At 34.3% G+C, this 27,088-nt stretch overlaps 1 protein-coding gene across 1 annotated transcript; it reads right to left on the bottom strand.

Annotated features, from left to right (window-relative positions):
- Nucleotides 1-627: 627 nt before the first annotated feature.
- Nucleotides 628-25,985, bottom strand: LOC138326383 (receptor-type tyrosine-protein phosphatase epsilon-like). Its single transcript, XM_069272492.1, has 28 exons — nucleotides 25,964-25,985; nucleotides 25,581-25,745; nucleotides 24,654-24,824; nucleotides 23,198-23,431; nucleotides 22,165-22,335; nucleotides 21,670-21,846; nucleotides 20,100-20,273; nucleotides 19,530-19,703; nucleotides 18,966-19,142; nucleotides 18,388-18,591; nucleotides 17,779-17,884; nucleotides 17,069-17,160; nucleotides 16,557-16,738; nucleotides 16,200-16,287; nucleotides 15,526-15,599; nucleotides 14,986-15,022; nucleotides 13,952-14,049; nucleotides 13,339-13,458; nucleotides 12,191-12,339; nucleotides 11,726-11,861; nucleotides 10,951-11,061; nucleotides 10,666-10,765; nucleotides 10,078-10,151; nucleotides 9,445-9,576; nucleotides 8,410-8,544; nucleotides 4,603-4,748; nucleotides 3,509-3,644; nucleotides 628-2,360 (listed from the first exon to the last, which is right to left on the bottom strand). Exons 1-28 carry the CDS (start codon nucleotides 25,983-25,985, stop codon nucleotides 2,289-2,291), a joined length of 3,657 nt encoding a protein of 1,218 aa, XP_069128593.1. The 3' UTR covers nucleotides 628-2,288.
- Nucleotides 25,986-27,088: the final 1,103 nt, after the last annotated feature.

Raw genomic sequence — 27,088 nt, 5'->3', positions numbered from 1 at the left:
AAGTGATCTTTTCTTTCTATCATATTATCCTCCTGAATAATGGAGTAAGATATCCCAGTGGCCTAAAGGCTACCTTTTTGCATCTTTTCGACAGCAAGGAAGAATAATCTTGCAAATTTAACATATTATGACATCTTTATTGGTCACCGAGTTGAAACCTACTCTGGATAGTGAAATATTGGCATTTCAAACACTTTGCGTTAAAGAACTATGAGAATAGGACACAATTGGTCTCTTCGTTATAAAATGGCTCGTGTCGCATTTTAGTAATGTTCCTAAGCTTTAGAAACTCTTCGAAAATTCTCTTATTTTAAGTAATGTCTCTACTCTAGCAAAGTAATATGATCGAACAGACGTCATATAACAAAATACATGTTTTAGGCGAAAGTGACAAGCAAAGAGTTACATAATTTTGAAAAGGAGTCAGTTATATAAGTAATACTCGTAAAGAAATGTTAGTGTATATCGTTTGATAACGTCAATAGAAACGACAGGATGTTTTGCACTCTTTATAAATATCACATTACCACCTAAGGTAATATTCTAAGCATAGCCTAAAAGGAGATCACAAACGGAAATCAATAGGAATCATGACCACAAATCTATTATTTTCAAAAATGTCTCGTATAAAAACAACTTATTAACGATCATATGTGATATGAAATTATCTTAAAGGCAATGAAAAAATATTTATAAACATATAGCATTTACAGTACTGGGGCTCGTCTTTTGGTTTTACGCCATAAATAGACCATTACCAAATGGATACGTACATCGCATTGTAGATCTGATATAACAAAAAGATTGCAAAATAGTTAAAATACCATCAACCATCACATTAAGGTCAGCTCTGTACAAATCTGTATTTTCATATTTGTGATGTGTGTTGCAGATTCTTATGATAATCCCCCATTTACCTGTACGTAGAAATATGCATTACAATGTAATAACCTTTGTAACGATGTTGTTAATGCATATCTGTACATAACTTAAACAATGAATATTATATTAATAAAACACATCATAACTTCTGTCCAATGGACATTTCGTTTTATATACTCTCTAGGATGAATTATCAATGGTCTTGTTCGTAAATGTTTCTTGGGTGTAAATATATAGAAACGCAAGTCTTTTCATTGTTTTCACCACTGCTGTTGATGCCTTTTAAGTCGTCTCCGGAAAGCTGATCCATGTTCCAATGAAGTCCATAAGCATGTAAAAGTTATGTTGAGGCTCATTTATTAAAAGGTAATTAATGTGACGGGAAGCCAAATAATCCGAATTGCGAACGCTACGGGCTGCTGAATTCATTTTTTTTACGAAATCATAATAAATCAGATTAGTGAGGTTTTCTGATAATAATGGATACATTGTAATTTGTTACTTGTCAAAATATTGACTGTCATTGGAGGTTGTAAATTATCCTCCATTTGACGTACATTTTGCATTTTTCACGAAATGAAAAAGAAATCGCTTGTTCTTCTGGGACTCCTGGTACTTTAGTAGGACATTATCAAACAAAAAGTATATTATTCACTAAATATTAGTTTTACGCTTTGTGAACAGCGTCATTATCAAATTTTCATAGGCTTTGCTGGTTTATAAAATCCATATGTACCGTCGACGTTGTCAATACAATATGTCGACATGAAAATGGTGTTTTCACTCTTCATGTGAAGCCAGTTTTCGAATTCATTTATCTCTTGAACTCATATCTCGAATTCCTGATAAAGAGAACCAATTGTTTATGTTTGGAATTATGTTCATGTTATGTTAAGACAATATTGAAAGGAAATGTATCTGAAATAACTCTTTGCCGTAGTAATGCAATGAAGGCAAATTGCCATTTTAATGTTACTTGTACTTTGGAAAAAAAAACCTGTGTTAATTATGTTGTGAACAGTCAATTGAAGTCCGCATTTTATACTATTTCTGATTAATATTTACATCTGCTCATCTGATGAATTTAATAGAACACCTGTGTCTATGTTAAATTATTAAACCACCTTTTATAACTTCCTGATTAATTTTAACAATACCGAAACACCACTTCACACACCTATCAACTTGTATGAACGTTCCAATTAATTAGTTTAAGTCATACGTATACAATCTGTTTGTTTTAGATGAGTTGACGCTTCGAAAATAGGAAGGTCACACTTCCCGGCCTCATTCTGTTGACTTTCACATCACCTTTTGTTCCATATACAGGTTGTGATATGGTCACATGTACTTATTGTCGTCAACATGTAACTCTTGCTTCTACGTAGTTCAGGCATTGTAAGCGCTCACAGGTTCATGTATGTGCTGTGTTGTTCCAAGTACTCGGATATTGCTTGGTAACAAAATCGGTACTGTGTCTGCAAAGGAATATGGTTAGAAAAAGTTTTTAAAAAATCCAAAATGGAAACCATCAAACAGTTTATTTGACGTATGTGACTATATTTTGTTCTGCAGGAAAAATCTTCGGAAAGTAATTAAAATTATTGTATTTAAGCTCTTTATCACTTTCATCATACTATTCATGTTTTATTTTAAACTTATTTTAAATACGTGTATATTTATAATTTATCAAATATAAGTACATTAATTTAGTTAATGGCACATTAAAATATTCACTATAAAGCAATATACAGGGAAAATATCGGTGTACCCTCAACGAGAAAACAAAGACTGAAACCATTTAATGATTGGTTCTATAATTACTAGTGATATATTTGAAATAGAAGCGATGTTCACTATAAAGCGAAATTCACAGGTCGTTTCTCGACAGCACTGCCTTGTCCATTGTCAAATATAACACAAACAATGCTATATACTGTTAATCTTCAGTATTAATCTCATGTTTGTTTGGACATTGTAGTGAAACTACAATGATGAACGTGGGCGGGGTGTAGTAACTTCTGTGTATTGAAGACAAATCCAATTTACTGATTGTGAAAACAGTGGGAGACATCATTTTATCTCCAATCTGTGTCACCCTGATCACTAAACAAATGACTACCGTAGGGGAAAAACATCGTCAAATTATGTTATAATGGGGTGCAAAGAGACCATGGAGTCTCGTCTTTATCGCAATTACCAAATTGAAAAATATGATATATTATATAAATGTAAACGTGTCTTTAATAGCCATTGTTGCTTGTGGTATGCTATCAAATAGAAAAGTTGAAATGCAAAAGCAGATCTTGTATGCCCTATTTCTTTATTTAAGACCTTTGTTAGTAATATTAACAGTATGGAATCTATGATTTAAGGTACGGTTTATTCAGCAATTATCAAATTGATTAATGACTAAATCTTTCAGCGTCGTGTACCATACTGTCGTAGTAATGTTTAAAGAAGTAATATCAACGTAGTATTCCAGACTACACTTGATCCTTATTAGATGAATGTGGTAGATGTAGCGACACCAGTTGCCTATGATAAGTATAGTACGGAGACGTAACCATGTCCCAACTATTTTACAGGGTTTTTAACTTAACGATTTGCACTTATTGTACAATACCTCGTTAATGATTATCTGTGGCTGCGCTCGCCTCATCTGTTTAATGGTTGTATGTATGTCCACGAGTTTCGTGACTTCAGCTGACTGAAGGATTGAATCCAGAACACAGTAGAGTCCACTCTTGTCCAGTCCGTTCCTTTAAAACACAAAGTGGCGATTATATGTGAAACAATATACATAAATTATATAGTTATGAAGCAAATATGTGCCACGCTCAACCGATTTTTGTGAATATTTGCAACTTTAAAACGTCGACAGTTTAATCTATGAAACAATATGAAACAAGGTAAATCATATTAAATCCTTTAGCGTAATTGCTGTTTTTTATTAGATTTTTTCTTCTTTTCAAACATACTTTTTCCAATTTAAACTTCCCGAACATTTTGTTTTTCGAGAATGTTTTTGTTATCATCTATACGACAACTAATCTTTGAAGTTTGTTATCATCATAAGTATATTGAAAGAGAATATCGTACATGAAATATATTTAAAAACAAAAAATAGAAATAATTCGCTTGCAAATACTATTCACTGTAGTTTTGATTTGTAGAAATTTCACTTTCCCATGAGAGTTGTCATGGCCGTTGTATGATGAAGACAGCCTCACCAGACAGTTACCTTGATATACAATACACAATCTCCGCGGAGTTATTGGAAAGCAATCATAGTGCTTAGATATAGCTTAACGCCTCCTCTGTGGTTACAACCTTTGCCATATTATCGATCACCAATCTACAGCAATGCCAAGACATTGCAATGTAGATTTTGTTTTATTTTGCGATACACAAGGTACTTCATGACGTAATAAAGAGTTGTAATATTTCTGAAAAGTGGTTAAATGATATGCCGATATTTCAAAAGAAATCAAAAGTTGGCAACAGGATATGTAGAGGTTCCGATATAATTCAACAGTGCACTTTGAAACCAAACCTATTTGTTGTGATTTTGATCATGAAGAGGTGTGATTAAATCTATTTCTAAAAGATAAATGAAATGATGTGTCATATTTTACCAGAAAAATTATATTAAAACATCCAAAAAGTATTTGATACTACAAAGTATCACATTTGTCCTCAAGAAGAAAGTAAACCCACGTGCAGTGTACCAGTAGAGGTCCTTGATGGGAGGACTGCCATTCGCGAACAAGACCGAGTAATTTAAGGAACTCCTTTGCAGACTTAGGGCATGCTTCCGAGTCTGGCCACACCGATGATCGAAACTGCCGCACAATTGTAGGCACCTGTATGTTTGATAAAAGAAAAAAAGTTTAACAATTAAATGGACCTTTTGTAATGTGGCTTATTTTTGTCGTTCGCCGTTATATCGCCCCTCTAATAGATCACCCTAAATCACAAACAAAAACAAAACAAACAGACAAAAAATAACCCGAAAAATCATGACTCAACGCGTCGTAATTAAAGCGAGTCGAAATTAGTAGAGTGAGATTATTTGCCTTGCTGGATGTTAGTGTAAAGTTTACAGAAGATCGTTATTCAGAAAGAAAAAAATATATTTATATTTTTAGTTCATGCAATTCTGTCAACAAGTGTTAGACTTTTCGATTTGAAAGACGTTATTCCGATGAAAACAAAAACAACATAAGATTTAAATGATAAAAAAAAGATATATTTGATTCCTAACCTCGGGAACAAGATGTGAACCTAGAACCTTTGAATTAACAAAGGATGAGAAATGGCCTGCTCGATATGTGTTTCCGGTACACGTAGTATCTTCTATGAGATCCAATCAAGCAATCAAGGTTGTATCAGTCACTTCATTACAGTGTAAATCCAGTGAAGCCGCGGTCATTGTGTTCGGGATACGGTGTGTATAATTTCCGTATGTGGTGGTAAGATGTAAAAGACAATGACAATGGACAGAGAAAGGAAGATGGATCGGCACGGAAAGGTCAGTCCCCGGCCGCATAATGAATGTCAAGGACATTGTTTCACATTTAAGTATAAACAACTTCGTATTTTTATAAAATAAAGTAGGTGTACGATCAAATACTAAAGATCAACTAGACAGTTAAATCTATTTCATAAACATGTACCTGGATTGTCTCCAAATCGTTCTTTGTATAACCAAATCGGGGGAATTTAAGAACACTAATATCGTCTACCAACGTTTTTTTTTTGTTCTCGTATGTCTACGTTTGACACTTTTTTGCAGCTAATTTCAATGCGCCGGCGAAATTTAACTGTTCGCAAAGACACCTTACTTTACAGTATGGCATATTTTGCATATAAGAATCTTAAATCCTGCACAACAACTGACATTTGGACATATATAAGACATAAAGTACATGACGATTTATTTCGTGTCGTATATATACGATTGATATCATTCACTCTGAATAACTAGCATAATTGCCGCCGTTTTACCTGTTTTTTGAAAGCGTTATAATACAACAACCAACAAAAATTGAAAGTACTCGTTAAATTCTGTAAAATATTTCAGTATGGTATATGAGATCGTCTATATGAACTCATGGAGAATTATGATTCTTGGTAATATGTTCTGTGTCTCATTTTTTCCATACTTGAAGTGTTTTCACTCTAACGTTTTGCTCATATCCTAGCGGCAAAACTATTAGTTCGATATATAGGCCGGTCCTCCACCATTAATAACACCTACATTTGTATCATAAACACAATAAAAAGAAATAATTGTTCCATGATTACGAATTTACCCCAGCCTCCCAAAACACACTTTTTTGTTTGTTTGTTTAGTTTTACGTCCTATTACCAGCCAGGGTCATGTAAGGACGTGCCAGGTTTGTTGGTGGAGGAAAGCCGGAGTACCCGGAGAAAAACAACCGGTCAGCGGTCAGTACCTGGCAACTGCCCAACATGGGATTCGAACCCGCATCCCAGAGGTAGAGGGCTTGTGGTAATAAGTCGGGACATCTTAACCACTCGGCCACCGCGGCCCCTAGATATGCACACACCACATTGTACATAAAAAGACTGCCCTTAAATGTCCATGGCTCCGATCGACAAAGACAGCGTTAATGTTAGGACTACTAAAATCCTTTTATATTTTTATTCACCTTTCTATTACATGCAACAAATTCTGTAACACCTGTTTCTACAAGTATTGCTATCGGGGAAATAAATACATAATTTTCGAACGTTAATACAATGTGATAATAATGGATTGTCTGAGATGTTTGAATGGTCTTTAGGGAACTCTTTAGCATTCTGCTGTCATCACGGAATAAATTACAACTCTATATGATGCCATTAAAATCACCAGCAGGGAATGTTAATATCTGCTATATAGTCGAGCAATGGGCCTACAAACACAGCACCGCCATTTTCTACAGCGAGATAACGTGGTAATAAAACTCAATTATTCCGTCACATAAAGCTCTGGTTTGAAATATTAACTAGTCTATTGATTGTTACGTTTGTATGTAGATCTGCAAATGTCTAATTTAAAAGGTTTGCATGTGTGGTGAAGCACCTTTCTGGCTCATGTAACAACAATAACGCACATAACCATTGCTTAAAAATATTCATTGTCGATATTGTTGTAGACTTCATTTTAGCTATTTCATAATTCATCAAGTGACTATTTTAATCATGCTGGCATACTGCACACTAGCGTACCTTTGTGAAAAATAATAGGTCCAAGTTACGACTCCATGATCAGTTATTGTTGAATCCAGAAAGAATAATGAGTTAAATCAACTGAATAGACATTAGTTCATCTAAAACTTGCACTGCGGAATAATCTGCATAATGGCTGAATGATTTCTCAATGTAGACCAGGTTCGAGGAGTTACTTGCTTAAAATTCAAAGCGGTTTTATTTGATTGAAAAAAAATAATCCCTGCCACAGTCTGGCCTGATGGTTTCGTTTAAACGTTCAATCCTTGGTTTGAACACCAGAAAAATGTTTATCTAAACAAATAATTTAAATTTAATTTTTCTATAATAATATAATAATTATCGAATTAGGCTGTAAATTAAAAAAAAAGTGTTATAAGTTTTTAATAAGTTTCGCTTTTTTTTTGCTTCTTTAAAAACGAATGTCAAGAAATTCGGTTATCTGACTCAGTGCCAGTGCCATGTATTGCAGGTATGGGTTTAATTAGCATGTCCATGACTCTATTGAAAGAAAATTTAAAGCGTATCAAGTTTATATGCATAATATTCATTCATATCGTTCAAAGAAAATGAAAATTTCATCCCAACAATTTGTTTAATTTTGAAAGTTATTAGCAAACTTTGATAACATAATGACCAGTGGTTTTTAAGGAGAGGCTGTTTTTTTGAACTGTTGACGGATGACCACAGAATGGCATAAGCTTACTTTGGTCCATTGGACTCGGTGGACTAAATGTATGCTCTTAACCTTGATAGATGGTTAAACCTATACCATGCATTTTATTGTAAGGTACTCTAGTACTGCGATATTCTAAACCTTTTTATTGTCCATCAGTCATTTCCATTCGCGATAAGTTTTGTATCAGCATAAGAGAAACATAACCAGCCTCAAAGGAGATGACCATTTAAAAAAATAAAAGTTGAAAAACTAAACCAGACACAGCAGGCATACAATTTCTATTTTCCTTTCAGTCCATTGTGTGATCTTCGGGATATTCTTAGACTACACTAGAACGTGTGTTACATAAGTAATGACATTAAATATCATGGGTCGTTTTTGCAGACTTTAAAGGAGTAAAATTAACTTTTATATGCTTTTCACAGACTACAATTATGTTTGAATCAGCTTAACATGATCGTTAGCTTTTAGAACATTATTTTGTTAAAAACCAATCTGCAGACATTGACTCGTAGCAATCTGACCGCTTTTGATACTGATACTCATCAGGATTTGTTTTTGAAAGAGGAGTTAGGAAATCATTAATGCTAGAAAATTGGTTAACTAACCTCTTGTTTGTACTGAAGAGACAAAGTATAAACATCTGTCAGATCATTGGTTGATCTGGATTGTTCGGTAACTACAAATGGTCCGATCGTCAACGGTTGCTCTTCTGTTGGCCAGTATACTCCCAATGTAGCATCCTACAAATATAAAGGTCGTTATGCAAACTAGAAAGCAATCATGAAACCCATTTAAAATGTTAGTCTTTAATTCATGCTCTCATAAAGAAACTCAAAGATACTAATTCGCTAGAATTAACATCGACATTAACATCATTTAAGTTGAAAACAATTGGAATTAAACTCCCATTTCTGTAATGGTGTTAATTAGTTCATGTATTGTTACCGTTAAAGATGCTCCACCGCTTACAAAAGGTAACTTTTTACTATCAAAAACAGGATTTAGTACTTTTCTTCAGTTATGAAAATTACTTACTTAACGCCATTACCACCATTGCAATGTTTGAGCTTCTAATTTTACTTCAAGTTAAAATTACGAAAAATAATTAATTGCATCCCGAAAATAATCCGAGGCAATATATCCTTTTTGGAATGAAGTACGGATTGCGCACGCACCAAAGGCAAAATAAATTATTTCCTATTATTTTGGTTTGTGTTAATTAGACATATATATATATATATATACACACACAATTAAACACCAATTATTGTTCAAGTGATGGATATCATTTATGCTCTGTCGGCGGTGGAGCATCTTTAATTAACGTGAGGTTTTGTCCCCAATGAAAGCGTATGAATAGGATTCAATAAACATGGATGACACTTTAGGGTAAAACGTATTATTGAATCACAGAAGTGACAACCACACCCTATACTTAAAGCAGGAAGCCATATCAATATAATTAACCGACATTGACTAATGATAAAAACGTTTTTGTTTTCTTTGATTACAACAATGACCCCTGCTCTGTAGATAAGAGCCGTTACATGCAGATCATTGCCATCATTGTTACGTAGAAGACCACATCTTTAGTGACTATGTACTGCTCGAATTTTATGACAACGTAGCTTAATTATTACCTGCTGATCGTTGTCAGTGTTGAGCATAACAATAGAAGCGACGTGCTGCTCGTGAACAAGTCTCCAGAAGTCGATCACGGTATTAGGGAGGGGCATCTGTGTGCTCAGGTACTGCATGTGTTTACTCCCATCCTAGGAAACAAACCAAAAACTAATGAAACACATAGACTTGCCTTCGATCTGATATCGAATAAGAATCGAACGTTATAATTCATGACCAAAGAGTCATCTGTCTGCATATTAGCATTATGGTGACAGTGCATATTAGAGTGAGTGATTGAGTTCTAAAAACGTGGCTCCTCCCTTTTGTAGGGATATGAGAATTTTTGTTTTCAATTTCTCAATATTCTGGAAGTAATGAAATAAAATGTACGCGATATTTCATATCTACATAATCGTTATCATTTTATGTAAAACGGAAATATCAAAGGTTAACATCATCGTGATTTTAAAGTTTCCAAAATAATCCGCTAAATTACATAATTAGCATTAATCACTCCAAACTTGACTTTCATCATCCATGTTTGCATGGATTTCTCAATTTGAATCCAATCAATCAATCGAATATACAATATCTGTGACACAATCCTTTAGCATCACGCTTAGATTTGATGAGTGTACAGATGTACTTACTGATAAGAAGACTGCATTGATATAGTCATTAGTCCCCTCTACCGGTGTCGACAGAATTGGGCGATGTTTATCAACTAGAAAAAAACGGACATCGTCAAAAAGGACAGGACAATATACTCCAAAATAATGATTCACAATCATTTAAGTAATCTTAGAACTGCTTAAGCCATTGGTAGAAGAAGTGATTCAAATTGATTAAAGCTTTCAATTTGATCCAACATGAGACAAAAGAAGTATTTGGTATTTCGAGATTATGAATTATATGAAGTAAAAGGGCGCTTGTCCTTTATTTGCCAGGTCTACTGAATGTTATAAAATGATATGTACTCTATCTAAGTGAAAAAATTCTAGAACAATAAAGCCCTGATGCAGCACACATACTTTTGTATATAAAATGCACTTTTCTTTCAAAGTGATTAATAATAATACGGCACTCCAATCAGCCAATGATCTAGGGCATAATCGCTAGCCTGTTCATAAATGGATACTATTTAATTTTTAAATGTCTCCTGCTAGAATGTGGCTGTAGACATAAGGAATAACGCCATGAAGGATTTTATATTCAGTACCAGATTAGGAGTGTTGTACCTGGAAGGAGGTTACTGTATCTATTTTTAGATTTATTCTCCTCCTTCTTTCCATCCAAGAAAGCACTTTCCGGTAACTTTGGCGCAACACTCTGTAAAATCTAAAATGTTATGTTAACATTGTTTTCCCTATAATGGTATTTATCAAACATTTTATGGCATGTATGTTGTAGTTTTTTCAAACAAAATCTTATATATACATATGCATAAATTTGCCTTTCTTCAGTTCATTGATAAATTATTCATTTATAAATTACTGAAGTCATTTAATGAAATGTCGACTCACCCTATATTCCTCTTGGGGTTCCCTCAAGTTTGGCTTGAATTCACTGACTGGGATAGCAGTATATCCGTGTAGGTGTTCTAGCAGGGCTTCGTGAATAAACACGAATTGTTTCTGTATAACGTTTAAAGGGAGATAAATTTAATTTCAATATGAGGACACGATCATGGCAAACTTGCATACATTTGGAAGCATTGCATACCAAATTTTCGCAATATCCTGTTTTTAACTTTTATATGTACATTTTATCTCCAGAATAAAATTCAAACTCTTGGTATTCTATGTACATGCAATAGCCGTTTTTATCAAAGCGTAATGGAATGGGCACGTACAGTTTGTCTTTTGATGAAAAATCACATTTTATAATCATGGCATAGTGAAATTTCATTCTATGTAATAACTATTTTACAATATTAATTATTCATTTCGAAATATTTACGTATGTTATCTATTGTTTTCCTGAAAACCTGCAGTTTATAAGGCTGATTTCATTTGATTACGCAAGAGGTAAGACTTGATCATTTACGCAGTTGCATTAAAACCGTATGGAGATATTATCTCACTAATATTTGTTTTCAACAGGATATTAGGTACATGATACTGAGACATATGTACATGATGTAAGAAGATAATCGCAAATCAGTATGATAATCATATGATAATATGAAAATTACGCAAACAATAAAGACAATGCCGTATTGTACAGAATAAATGACATTATATACGTTATAAAAAGTGTAAGATATATGCAATAATGTCGTGGATATATCGTACACACCGTTGTCTGGACCATATTAAGTCGTTGTCTGCGCAGCGTTTCCACGCAGCGCGTAACGCTGACGTAGCCAGTAGCTGTTACTTCCTGGACCAGGCACGCTAGGGCTATGTACGTACCTGTTCTCCCTATACCGGCACTTTTGGCAAAAATAACCAAAACGATGCCGTGTTAATGATACATATCACACCAGAATTTCTTATAATTTGCTATATTATTGTCCCAAATGAAATACACAATTTAAGTGAATAGGCATTTAGTTGAATTAAGTTCAGTGACATATCAATTCTTAAAAGATTCATTACTGGACATGATTTTTTTTCAAAGAGTAATGAAATAAAATGACAATCATTCAATAAAAGAATTTTGTTTTTAATTTAAAACCACCACCCCAGTCATTAATTTGGGATCTTTTTCAAATATCACTTTTATTGCTAAACCCATGACGTTGTCCTCTGGCCTACTAACCTACAATGCACCACTAGAGGAACATCCGGAGGCTGTATGAGTGACTCCACCTTCCGATAAAACTGGACAAGGGAAGTAGCGCTAGGTGGTGCCTTCTGGTCTGGCCAATCTGTATAGTGAAACTGAGTGACGGATCTGGTCACGGTGTCCTTACAAAACATTTTAAAAAGTAAGACACATTATCAAAACTTACATTTCAACTCAATTCGAAAATTCCACGACGTTCCATGCATGCTTAACAGACAATTTTATATATTGGTGGTGACAGAGCCGTAAATTTAATGGCAAATGTACAAGGTGCCCTAAAAAATATGTCCCGAGTTTGACGCTTTATAAAAATATTTTGAAAGACGGAGGAATTTGATCTGTATATCATTAGAAAGGTAGTGGTCTGCGCTGTACAACGATATATAACAGCCCGTACAAATATCTTTTTGTTAATACTTACATTGAAAAGCGAGAGAAAGTCATATTTCGCTAAATATCCGATATGTTCAGAAGATCAATAACTTTCAGTTAAAGAAAGGGCGCGAGGTGTCCGCCTTTCTTTATCGATGGTATAATGAATAAATTCCTCACCACCTCACAATCCTGTAAATCTGCTTCCTGATGATGGACTGCATACCTGGGTGACATTTTCATAACATTTCATTTACTAAAGTAGGGGATATTCCGACCGCATTGTAGAGTTCAATAATTTCAGCCGGAATCTTCTTGGTGCTGGAAAGTCACCAAAATGTGACATCATCGATGATGTCATAATTTCTATTAAGACGTCATCACACATTACGATGTTGTAATTTGTACATTTGTACTCAATTAAGTTAAATTTGGATACTCCTGCTTTCCAAATTATTTTGAATTTTCAAAAAAATAGTATTGCAAAAGTAAACACCTGTCAAAGTCGGGACATGTATTTTTGGGACACACTGTATATGCCTGCCTAGTGATTGCTTATTTTGCATTTATCGTTTCTTATAGACAGATCGTCAATCAAAATTATTAAAAAAGTACTGGCTTGGCTGATATAGGCTTTGCTGTTTTGAATAATTTTTTTTAAATCAAAATTGGAAACTGACTTGAATTAGCCTTTTTATGTGCATTTTTGCGGATGCGATATCAATATTGTAAAATGTATATTAGTATACCTTTGATACTTTGAAGTATCTTATAACAAACGTTCCAAAGTTTTCTTCTCTTTTCATGGTAACTGTGATAATACCGAAATTTTCAGTTCCTTTGCTTGGCCAATACTGCTGACATTTTGTCTGAAACATAACGGTGCATTGAAACACTTGAATTCAATTTTATACGATATTAGTTATGTTAGTAGTTTTTGGCTTAATATAAACAAAACGTAACACTTATATCATTTTTGCGGGTCAAAATTGAAGCGGTTTTAAAATTCCTCAATTTGGCTTTATGGTCATAGATGATGTATCCTTATTCGTAATTGAATATTTCGCAAATCAATATTTCACGACCATAAAATGTACCGCGAAATCGCGAAAATAACCGGCAATACGGTAAGTTCATGAAACTACCACTTAGATGAACTTCCTCATGAAGATATGAAAAATGTAAATCAAAGTATATAATTTCTAAATTACTAGTCGAACCGATTCTATTCTAGACGATTACTATATTGATGTCTTCGATCCAAAAGACAATTATATCTTGTATCTGCATTTTTATGAACTGCGTGTAGTCAACAGCTTGTGTACCGGATACAAAATTTATTTTTCGCAATATCACCTTTACCTTTCCGCTCTCAATCAGATTTGTCACCATCACAATTTTCGTACTACCAAGTTGCCACATCATCTTCCAAAATTCAATTACTGTAGTTCGCATTGGTCCTGAAATTTAAAATAAAGAGGATATTGCAAAAATCATTTTCACAGACTTTTTGTTATCTTAATAGTTTAAAAATCATAGTAAGACAGGACAATTACCATTGTCAAGGTGACAACTTAATGTTTAAAAGTAGCTACAAAACATTGCTCATATGCAAAACATCTTGTTATTGTGTTTAGTGTTGAAAGGGAGATAATTCAGTTTTATCCGATATCATCTTTCTCTGTCCTAGCCATTGATAATTCTATGTTCACCAATTTTATATCAAGAAGTTTGATTACATATTTTTCTTAATTGTACAAAATTTCTTAATTCATACAAAATATGGTAGCCAGTTATCTTTTTTTTCATTTTTTATTGTTAAAAATACATATAAAATGATTACCGATAATTATGAAAACTATTTTGTTTCTGACTGGTTCCGAAATTCTAAATTAATAACAAAACAAAAAGATGGATAACAAATAATAATTAAATGTTAGCTAGTTTCGAATGGCATATTTTGTCGTGGAACTGACTTAACATATCTATAGACTCATGCTGTCAAGTGATAATTTTAAGTGATCGTCAGGAGTGACTAAATTTGAGATCGTCTGTACTGGCATTCATGAAAGACGTCCTTCATATTTATGAAACTCTCTGTTGATATCGGACCCCTTCCCTCTTTGAGGTGAGAGTTTGAATGCTCTGCCGCTGGAGAGGATAAATCACAATCTGTTACATTTCATTTTGCTTCCTTTGCCTCATTCCAAGGTTAAAGGCCGCAAGAGACAGTTTCAGCGCCTAGGGTCCATTTTCGTCTAGTTTCCGGAACGACGCAGATAATCAAGCGTGCAGCGTTACATTTAGAAGAGAAAAGTACCTTACGACTTACCTGCGTAACAGTGAAAGTTAAAGTTAGACAATATACTACATCATATAATATTAAAAAAACTCACCTTGGGCAGCAACGTACTGATGGATCTTTTCAAAACCCTTGAAAATGGAAAAGCTATATTTTAACCCTTAATCAACCCTGTACATGATAGTTTTTTAAAACTAATAATCCAAACCTTACATATAGTCGTATTGTATTTATTGTTTATCAGTACCCTTAACTCTGATATAATTTGAAAATGCTTTTCCGTGTTGGTCGTCTATTGCATATCATCCAATCAACCACACATTAAGGACGGTACCAATGTGTTGCGTGTGGTGAGTACGTGGGTGTTTTGGCTGATAGTCCTAGTATACTCACAAAGCACATAATCGTCATGATTTATAGGAAATTTAGCAACTATTAACCACAAAAACTTAGTATTACTGAAAATGCATTAATCCAGTCGTGACAATCGTAATATTACCCAATAAGAAGTAATGCATAACTGAGCATATATAACGTATGGTAAACATGTTGTTGAGTGGGCACGATTGTAAGTTTAACTTTGTTAACAGTAGTAGATACAAACATGAAAAGATATGCCGATTAACATGCGTACATTGATATAACTCGCATTAATGTAGTCCGACGTATCGCCAGCCTCTTTCACCAGGCAAACTCGAGTCGTATCATCTAAATAAGGAAAATAACACATGAAAAGGAAAAAATATCATAAAAGATATATATTACACAAAGCTCCTATATCAATTAAATTTCAGTCCGTATCTTAAGAACCATATGTTGAGAACAAAGCCGACATCAGGCATAAGAGTTTAGATGTTGAAGCAATTAACCGCAAAAAATAATCTTAAATACTTTTCTAAAATCATATATCTGATTTGCTCTTCGTTCCTGTTGAGACACTTTTCTTAAGTTATTAAGATATAATTCAACTTTGCATTTTCATTAGCTTAAAAATTTACTTTATCAACTCATAAAGGAAAAAAAACCTCGTCGTTTGTAATGTCGTTTATGATTGGCTGAGATGATTGCGTAATGATTTAATAGACAAAAGAGTCCCAGAATGAATATTGAATATTGAAGAGATTATCTTTAGTAAATTGAATAATAAGATATAACACACAATCTGAGTGTACTCTAAATAAACCGTTAAGCGGTTTTTGATGAGAGTACACTGAGGTGTTTGGGTTATATCTCCATGATATAAAAATCTATTCAAGTTAATCCTAACAATGTAACAACGTGAAGGGATTAAAATCAATCTGTACTTACATGGAAATACGTGTTTGTATCTGTTTTTGGTTTTGTTCTCGGGTAGATTCGCTACTGTCGCTGGATCCTGTAAACCTTCCTTGAATTTCTAAAAATAAAAAAATCGAACACTAATTCATATTATACATACGTAAAATTATAACGTTATGTAAATATTTCCACTTGTTTATAGTTTTGTTAAATGTACTTTAGGATATTCCAGAGTTCCATTACACAAGAAGGTACGCCATACACACGGGGCCCGTTCTGATATAGCCTCGACTGATGAAAGTACTTAATAGTATAAACAAACCAAACCAAATATGTACTGCGCACTGTGATACTACGGAAATGGATGAATCAAGATTCAATAGTTACGGCGAATGTTGAGGAGATATAACCGTCAGCTTTCAGACCCTTGTTGACAAATTGCGGGAGATCACCAACAGCTATTGTTCCTTCTGGTGTACAAGACAAGGGAGTGAACTCGTAATAGGGGTTATGCGCATCCTTTGGGCCTTCTATGTACTCGAAACTATCGCTGAAGGAATCGAAGTCATCTAAAGAAAGGTGGTTAAAGTATTATATAATTTAATTAACATGACACTTCCTTTACTTCATTGTTTGGGAAATTACCACATATATTACTAATTGATTATGTGTACTTTATAAAAAGAACATCATTTTAAAAATTCTAATTTGCTGATACAGTAGTGTATACTAATTTCAAAATATGAAAATATTCATATTAAGTCATTGAGAAATTCACCTTTTACAATAAAAGAATTGTTGTAACATTACGTCAGAAGCACTTAACTTTGCAAATGTTTAATAGCATGCATTGTACATGTACATTTTATTATTCCGGAAGCATTAAGATATATCATTACCTGAAATATCTGAGTCCATTTCATCATAGTTCGGTTTAAAAGATTCCATTTTTATCCGACGATTGACACTAGGCTTTTTCTTCCTTTTCTTCCTGAAGAAATATCAGCAAGTTGATAATGTAAAACACATATATATTGCAGTTCACTATTACTGTTAAAAAGATGTAACAAATGTTTATGATAAAAAGTAAATTTTAACGATGGCGTATAAAGATAGAAGCAATCCCCATAGATAAACTCAAATAAATTATTCCATACGGACTCCAGTTGGAGACACTCGTGTGGTCCGTGTGACTCTGCTGTTTAAACATCCGACAGACCATTCTCTTATTGAGAAGATAAACTTTTATTTAGTTAGGTTTATGTTGCATTACATCCCGAGGGGTTGTAATCGGACAAATAAAGACGAATAAATGACATACGAAACGAAAGTGGTTAAGCTCTCACCATATATCACAAATAGGAGATGGGTTACCCAAGTCCGTTTTGTCCCTCAAGAATAGATTTTGACTGGGTGTTTATATCTTATGAATGTATCAGGAGAGGAGAAAATGTAGCGGTCAAATCAGGATTCGAAACCGGGACCTCCAAACACTAGCTGCTCTTGTCACCGATGATCGACTCAGTCAAATCCCGCTGCACGAACATGCCTAGTCATCTTATATTAATGTAGAATTGAATTCCAAGAATGATTAATCCTGGTACCTCACCTTTTCTTGGTAATGAAAAAGACCATGATCACAAGGGCTGCTACTAATACAATGGCTGCAATTAGACCCCCTATAAGGCCAGACGACATTTCCGCTTTCTGAAGCTCTGAGTAAAACGAAAACGTAATAGTAACAACACATCATATATATTAAACATAACATAACAAGTGCGATATGATATATCATTTCGATATACAGAAAAGAACCGTCATGAACTTATGGATAGGTACACGGTAGCTTGAAATGATGCTGAATGGTTTATTTTTGCAAAAAAAAAACTATACTTAAATACAAATGTAATTTAAAATTTAAATGATTGCTATAACATGTGCATGAGAACAATGGTAAATGGATATTTTGGTTATACGATGATTTTTTTAAAGAAATAGTTTTACATAAATCACTCCAAAACAGACAAACGAAACACATAATAGAAAACATTTTCTGATTTTCGAAAACCATGATCCAATCTCGTAACACATCGCACACATGAGAGGCCGTCCTTACATGACCATGGCTGTTAATAGGATGTTAATTAATCAAACAAACAAAAAATGATCCAATCTTTTATTTACTCTGTCATATTACATTACCGATACCAACACCAACCTGATCCACTTGATTGGACACACTGTGGAGGTGGGGCACTCCATGTTCCGTCCTCTTCACAAGTGATAGACGCTGACCCAATAATCACATGACCCGTCGGACACGTAAATCCTACATTTGTACCAGAATGATGACTAGCCTCTCGAGACACATTTGGTTGTATCATTTCGTCGGGGATACTGAGGGCAGGACAATCAAGTAGGACTGGGAAAGATAAAAACAATTTATTTTATAAGTCCAGCAGCCCTGATGACTGAAATGCATGTCTCATTACATACAAGTATGCAGTTTTATTGAAATTTTATATTTCCGTAAGTTTTTTTATACGATGTTGATATAGTAGACGCATATGTTTAAATGCTATTTTAAATACATTGACAGTCATATATTTAATTGTATCAAGTCGATTTGTTTGGAAGTCTTTAACGTTCGTACGTATCTTTGAATATTTTCGACATGGCCGCAGTAACGTAAACAATCACCTTAATTTCAAGGTCAATAAACAGATGAAAGGATCGAAGTTATTCAGTTAGAACTGTTTGTATATACGTCAAACTAAAAGCATGGTGTATACTCACGGAGACAGACCGGAAGATTTCCATCCCATACCCCGTTCGCCTGACATACAAGTGTACTTCGTCCATCCACTCGGAACCCTTCTTCACACGAAAACTGTAGCTCATCCGTATACCTGTATAACTTTTCTGTCAAGAGTAAGTGTTCCACTGTATTATCTGGCATTGGACAAGGAACTCCTGTGGATATCAATGTATAAACAACATGGATTTAATTAATTTAAAGAGCAAAGAAGTATTATTTGTGTAATCAATGTGAGCATACATACTGGGATTAAATTTCACCCAACCATAAATCATTGGAATTACATGTAGCATTGCTATAGCGAATGTAATTACACTGAAAGACAAAGAAATATTCCTGGTGCGTCTCATTGCCATATCATAGTCTTGTACAAACTAATAGTGGTACCTCACTGAGGTGTACTACCAAACATCTGATACTCGTTAAAACGTTCTGAATAATGTACGAAGAAAACGTCGCATTTCGGGACAATAATTTGTTTTCTCTTCACAAAATGGCCTTTCAAGTCAATATGATTCAGCTGTCTGCAGTGGTGTACTAACCCTGACATGTAGGTAGTTCTGCATCCCAGTTGCCGTCTGCTGAACAAATCAAAGATGAAGACCCGATCATCGTGTATCCATCCTGACAAGCGAGAGATATGGTGTCGCCGTACCCATATATCTTGTCAGCATACAAAAGGTGATGTTCCTCACCAGGGGGCGCACATAAGACAGCTGTCAAAGGAAAACGATACCATAATGAGAAATATGTGCATCAAATATAAGTATGAGTTTATTGATGAAAAATTGACAAAACGTGAACGTGATACCTAGCAAAATGAAGATAAGCTGTAGATCAGTTCGTTTCACAATATTTTAACTATACAGTTTTTTGGAGCTTGATACGAGGAATTGGCTTAAATCGTAACCTATAAAAGTGTTAGTTTTTGCGATCAAAATACCAGGGGTGGGACGGCTGGTTCGCCCCTTGTTAGTGTAATGTGAACGGTTGGGTTGTTTTGCTTGTTGTCTTCGTATCTTGAGCAGCATGGGGCAAGAGATCCACTGTACAATAAGACATAACATGAATATACCATAGTTTCCAAAGCACGCTGTATGCGATATACTCACACATACAGGTTGGATACGGCATACTCCAAGACCCATCCGCAGTACAAAGGAGAACCTCCTGACCGATAATACTGAAACCCAACGGACACGAGAAGTGTATTTCGTCCGAGAAATGGTATGTCTTTAATTGGTACCTTAAATGTGGATGATGACCTGAGATTCCACACTGAACAGCTACAAGGAAATCAATGTTCCATTTTGGAAGGTTTCAAGGAAACATCAACAGATAAATACGGTCAAAAATAGCCCCTTGTCGAACATATTTATCCGCATTATGCGGTGGTAAATCGTTTTGAATAAAAACAAAAATGAACACTGTGCGACAGGGTGCTGTTTTTTCAACTTGCCTATCGTAAAATTGATTTATTAAACAAATTTTGAATTCCTTCTAAATAATACGTTTCATCAGTAATTTCACCCACCTACAACCTCCCGATAATAGTTTTAATATAATTAAATGTCTTTTGTATGACATAGATTTTGCTTTTGTTTCTATAATGTGGCGGAGTTTGGCAACCCCCACACAGGCATTTAGTTTTATTTTGTGTAATTTCCATTTTGTGTTATGAATTTCCAGATGCGTTATAAGGGATTTGTTATGCAATGGTAATAAAATGTGTTTGTTGAAATTTATAGACTTGTTGTTTAATATGAAATTTTAAATGTCACCATATATTTATAATGGCAGCCATGTTCATTCAAATCCTTCTTTGAGTTTTTTTTTTTTGTCAGGACTGAAGATGAATAAAATAGATTTATTATTATCATAACGCCGTTATCTCGGCCAATCAGAAGTGAGATTTCCAACGGCGACGCCATTTTGTCTTTAATATGCTGATAAAAAAGTTTAAACCAATGAAAATGGTTGTTTCACGCAAAATTGAATTACGAAAACATACGACATACGTCTGAAGTTCTTTGTAGATGAAATAACATTTCTTTTTAACTCAATGTTTGTTAAATGCTGCGACCAATAGTTCAGCTTAATGTTCGATTGAAATGAAATTAATGTTTGGTTTTTGGATTGCAGGGGTCTGAATATCCTCATTGTTTACAGCGAAACCAAGCATGGACAGTTTACACCTAAGTTGTATGACAAACAAGATGACTTTAACTCCATGGTTGATATTTTCTAAGTTTAAAGATAGAAAATGTCATATTCCTGCTTCCCCAACATTCGGTGTTTCCATGTAACATCTGATATTCTGGGCATTGTTTGACATTTCACGACTTTCATGAGAACAGATGTGAACTACTAGCAACAATATTCGACGTTTGAAATATCACTTGATTTACAAAGCAGGTAGGAGATGCGTGACACCACAGCGTATGGTAGGCAATTTTGTAAGGACTTATTCATGTACCACGTGATACTCGTTAATGTTTGTGTGGGATTAGTATCTCCAGAGGTAATAGGACCTAACTCTTTGTAATGTTCTTGCTGAAGTGACGTTTCATCACCAAAAGTCAAAAACAAATGTCCTGCATAACGTCATCAGGTATCACATGGTATGTGAATGAGTCCCATTGAACACCGGGGTGACATATTGTCATTAAGTTAAAATCTTACCCGAACATGTAGGAAAAGTGCTGCTCCAACTTCCGGTACTGAGGCAGGACAAACTCGAACTTCCCATCAGGACGTAACCATGGACGCATGACAGTTCCACGATATCGTTGTAATAATAGGTACGGACATGGTACATTATTTTGTTGTCAATATTGGATTGTATCTGACATTCAATAGCTGGAATGAAAATAAACAAACAAACAAAATAAGATGCTAATTAAAAGATAAATAAAACTAGAATAGGTTATTACTACAACAATTATTCCATCCGAGTTAATGTTTGCATTTTAAGATCAAAATGTACTTTGTAAAGTACCATTCGATTGAAAACACGCTTTTATAGGCTTGAAAAAATAACATTCCACTAGACTTAAGCCTTGACAGATTTTAGTATGCTACGGGTAAATTGTCACAAGAACAGATAGTTAACATAACAATCAGGCTAGAAACAATGCTTAGCCTTTACTGCATGTCTCTAGACAGATGAGTACAAACCTTGACAGGTAGGGAATACCGTTGACCAACTGCCATCTGATGTACACTGCAGACTCCGTGCGCCAATCAGTTCATACCCATGAACACACGACAAGTAGGCTCTGTCTCCAAAATAGTATTCCTTTATATCCACCATCAAATGGCTGTCATACTCAGTCGGTAGTTCACACACTATATGACGTAATGGTAAAGTCACGATTGAGGATGCAATACAGTAAACGATACTTTATCATAGAAAAACACCAATGCTCAATGTATTTGTGAGTGTTGCATGATTAGTTAAGAAATTAAAAAGAATGCATATTTTTTGGAAAATTCGTCATACTGATATTCTCTTGTCGTAACGTTTACAAAAAGGCACCAACCTCCAAACGTATATTCATAAAATCGAAAATTCCATCATGGAAAAGTACTGTGATCGATTTCTCGTCGTGACTTCCATTTGCTTTACCTTAAATGCTAAACCATAAAAAGGGTAACAGTTCCATAACACAAGAAACCGCAACACGACCATACCGAAGTCTCCCAAAACACTCATACCTAGGAAGCCGTCATTACGTTACCATGGATGTTAATAGGATGTTAAAATAATCAAACAAACAAACACTTTACATGTAAAATGGCAATGGTAAAGAGAAAAAGGAAAGAAAACCAATACATCTCTTTTTTTCTATCTGGGCTCAGTTTCAGGATCATTTCTTGATTTGAAGAAATTCCTTAACTTAAAATTAAAAAGAAAGCAGTACAGAAGTTAAGGACACAATTGTGGTTTAAAATATGCAATGTTTTCATATGAGAAACTTTAAGTTAAGGTTTAAGAACCAGTTTAAACTAGTAAGTTTGTATATGCCTATATATCGCTTCTTAGGTGTATTTGAACATGATTAAGTTACTAAAAATGTATATGCATCCGTCCTAACCTTAGATTTTACACTCAAAAACATCATTGTTTCGTTTCAACGGGATTTTATTTAAATCTTTTATATTAAGGTAAGCTGTGCCTTGGAGATATGATTTTTAAACGAATACTCACCACAGCGAGGTATGTCACATAACTCCCATTGTACGCTGGGATCTAAGGTGAAACACCAAGGACCTACAACGTTGTGGTTGGGGTTTCGGCAGTAGTTGGACTGGTCAGCTAGTTTATAGTACCCGTGGACGTGAGGGGTCTGTGAGGACCAGCTCTGACACACTCGACCTGACGTCGTCACATTCATATGACCACTGTAATCGCGGCCGTTCAGCTTTAACTTGCATTCCTTCGCTGAAAACATTCGAACACATTTTGAATCCCTATGCTAATTTATTCTGAACATAATGAATCATTTGATTAAATTTGTATACGCAATTGCTTAGTTTTATTTACATCCTATTAACAATATTATGCATTAACAAAATTGGGATAGGTAATTTAACGGGATGTTGGCGTATGAAACATTCAAGAGCAACCACATAATAGTTCAAACTTGGTGAAATATTGAAAATGCTTTGGAGCTCAAACTGTGTTTAAGACCGTCGAGGGAACGCCTTCCACAAAGGGGGCAACGATAATGATAAAAAAGAGACAAAAACCAATGCGTGCCTTACGTTCTTATCAAACTACTATAATGCGTATTTGACATGACCATCTTTAAAAGTATTTCAGTATAAAGAGTGTTTGCATCTTAGATAATCATTTCGGAATACGAAGTATCTTCCACTTGCAAAGGTTAGGAAGATTGGGGTATGTAGATAGACATATTGTTTCTTATTTTATTTTTTATTTTTTAGGTAGGTAAAAAATTATTGTCCAGAATATTCTATAGAAACTGCTAGGGTAGAGGCCCTTGAGTCAGCCTCCTCACAAACAAATGCCCCCACACACGAGGGTTCTCAATCATCACACACACATTCATTCCCACCTAAACACATAAACAACTCTCAACCATTTCATTCTCAAGTACATAACTTACATATTTAACATCAACAAAACATTAATCCTGGCTCTCACTCCATCTGATTCTCACTATCATTCTCCCATATAGAACCATATCAACTTTTCTTATTACAAGTTTTACACAGATTATAAACAAAAAACTTAAATGAGTGAATCAAACAAACAAAGGAATAAGTATAAAAATAACTGCTGACAAATTCATGAAATAAATAAATAAATAAAAATAGATAAATAAGAATTAAAATGACAATAATAGTAATTGCCATGGTTGATATAACTATATATATATTAATTATAAGTGGATTGATTATAAATGGTTCAGACCCACTATGGTACAGGTAACATGTTTCTTATTTTAATTTTTCCATACAAGGCGTGTGGTGGTCTGTATACTGAATAACATGTCTGTGTATGAGAACCATAACAACCAGACTGGAAGAGAAAAACACATATTATCTCCAACTCCAAATTGATGTAATTGTCGAGTAAGCAGTATTAAAGTTTTCTATCTTTTAATGCTACACTTGTGTTAGATAATACATTTTCATACCTATGCATTCCGGAAGGTTCTGACCCCAAAGAGAATCAGCCCCACAGGTAAGGACAGTCGGACCCTTCATCTCATATCCTATGGGACATGAGAAGGATACAGTATCTCCGTAGAAAAACTTGGTATCGGAAGGATACAACAATAGCTCGCTGTCCACCAAACATTCTATTGCTGTAAGAGAGAGAAACAATCGATATCTTATACTTTGAAATCTCGTTAGCCGTAAATTATTTAAATAAAAAAATAAAACTTAAAAGAAAATAGTGTCCTATAGTACATTTCCAAAATGTTATTTCCTATTTCTATGACTCGGATGAACACGAAGACATTGGTTTTTATTGGAAGACAGTTACCACCATCAGATACCTTAAGTTTATGTATAGAATTCTTGACACCTGAAATCAGTAGAGAAATAGTTAAGTATTACAAAACTAAAAAAATCATTAGAAAACTCAAATAAACTCTTACATTTTATCGAAATATCGCAAACGTCAATCATCACAGGCATTATCTATGGTAGCGATTCAAACTAAGTATTTCTCACTTTCATTGAGTTTAAACTGATTGTGGACTGGATATGTGACTGCAAAGTGAGCCAATTAACACCCATATTTTACCAACTGCGCCAAAAAAAAAAAAAACCATTTTATAGCTTTGGTTGAAATTGACATCAACGAATATGACTGTTGTTGTCAGGCTCATATTTTAATGAACATATTGTTTCAGAAGACCATTGTAAATTACATTAGTGCCACGATGTTAAGATATATTGATGTGGTTTTCCTAGTTTAGCTTTTTTACATTAAGGGCACGAATCTCTTGATAGAAAAATTGCTATGTTCCTGTGTGACAACGTATCGTTATGATGGATTTCAAACCCAGAACAATTGATTTTCGGTGTGGTATTGAAGCTGCAGTAAAGCCTACCTTGACAACCTGGAATGGCTTGGTCCCATGTGCCGTTCTTGCATTGGGCGAAGTAGTAGATCGATGACAGCTTATAACCAGAATCACAGGTAAATACTACGTAGTTGTGATATGTCGCCGTGTCCATCATCAGATGTGGATCACTTGATACGGGGTCTGGACAGTCTATTGATATAATCAAATCATATACTTACTGTTACACCACCTTTTTGTCTCTTTATAATCAAAACCACCCAACACTTTTATAAACTATTATTCTTTCTAAGTTGTATCTGCTTAACATATTTGTAGGCATGTGACTCCGAGACCAACTCATTAAACAAAGGGGAACCAATTATAACGGGACTTTCATGAGACCCCTCCTTATAATGGTGTACAATTACTTAACAGAGGAGTGTCATTCATATCTTAGATCCTCAAGGTCCTAATTGTCTCAAAAAATTAATTTTTGAAATATAAGCTAGCACCTTCTCTGGTAATCGATATAAACTATCTTTACAGTTCATTAGGAACTATCTGTGAGTAACACATACTCAATTAAAACATAGTTTTCGCTATTTTCGGCAAATGTGAAAAATAAAGCAATGACGTGTTTGGGACGGATTGGAGAAAACTGATGTATTTACTGTAAAAGAATTATTAGCGGTGTGAAAGCTATCGCTGATTTCGCTTTCATTAAACATAATACATATCAACAATTTCAAACTTTGACATGCGAATACTTAAGGCATAAAAACAAGATTTTTACGGTGCCTAATTTCTGAGCTCTAACTAGCGTTTATAAAACATCACATTTATTTGTCCGTGCCTTTGAACGTTTTTCACAGTATAATGCACCAAACCTTATATTGGTTTTTATTAGTTTACTGAAGAAAAAATATTATATCAACATTTTCACCCAGTTACGGCACATATGTCTATCTTTAAACGTTGTGAAAATGATATCACTTTTTATATATTTACGATCGTAGCGGTATTAATGTGTGTTTAGGGAGGCCGATATTTAATTATCTCCATTCTTATCTTATGTATTTCATTTGTTTTGTATTCGCGGGGATTCAACTTAGTTTTACAGATATCTGCGGTCAATTTTTTTCCGCGAACATATCAGCATCGAATTACAAATGGCAAGTAAGATAACATGCATAGCTTATTACTGTTAGAAATTGACAAATGAGCGTTCCTTCTCCCTGCAAATACTGTCTCTATAGATATATCAAAGACTTTGTTTTCCTGATATGCCTGTTTTAAACAAGTATGCAGTGTAGCATGTCTATTGATGGAAACTCAACTCAAAAACAATGCAATCTAATAAGCAAGACCCAAAAATATACAATAATAGAAAATAATATCGCAATTCCGCGTGAAAATATCTAACCTCGATTTTATACCGATAATCAGGTATTTCAATACATCAAAAACTACCGATGTACAATATGATAGTAAATGTATCAGGTCAGGGTGACATCAAGGCACTTGATGTTTATAATACACAAGAATCTAAACTC

This window comes from Argopecten irradians, chromosome 6, assembly GCF_041381155.1.
Source record: "Argopecten irradians isolate NY chromosome 6, Ai_NY, whole genome shotgun sequence".
Lineage (NCBI taxonomy): Eukaryota > Metazoa > Mollusca > Bivalvia > Pectinida > Pectinidae > Argopecten > Argopecten irradians.
Note: the sequence above shows the minus strand (reverse complement) of the source record. Positions and strands in the feature narration are given on the sequence as shown.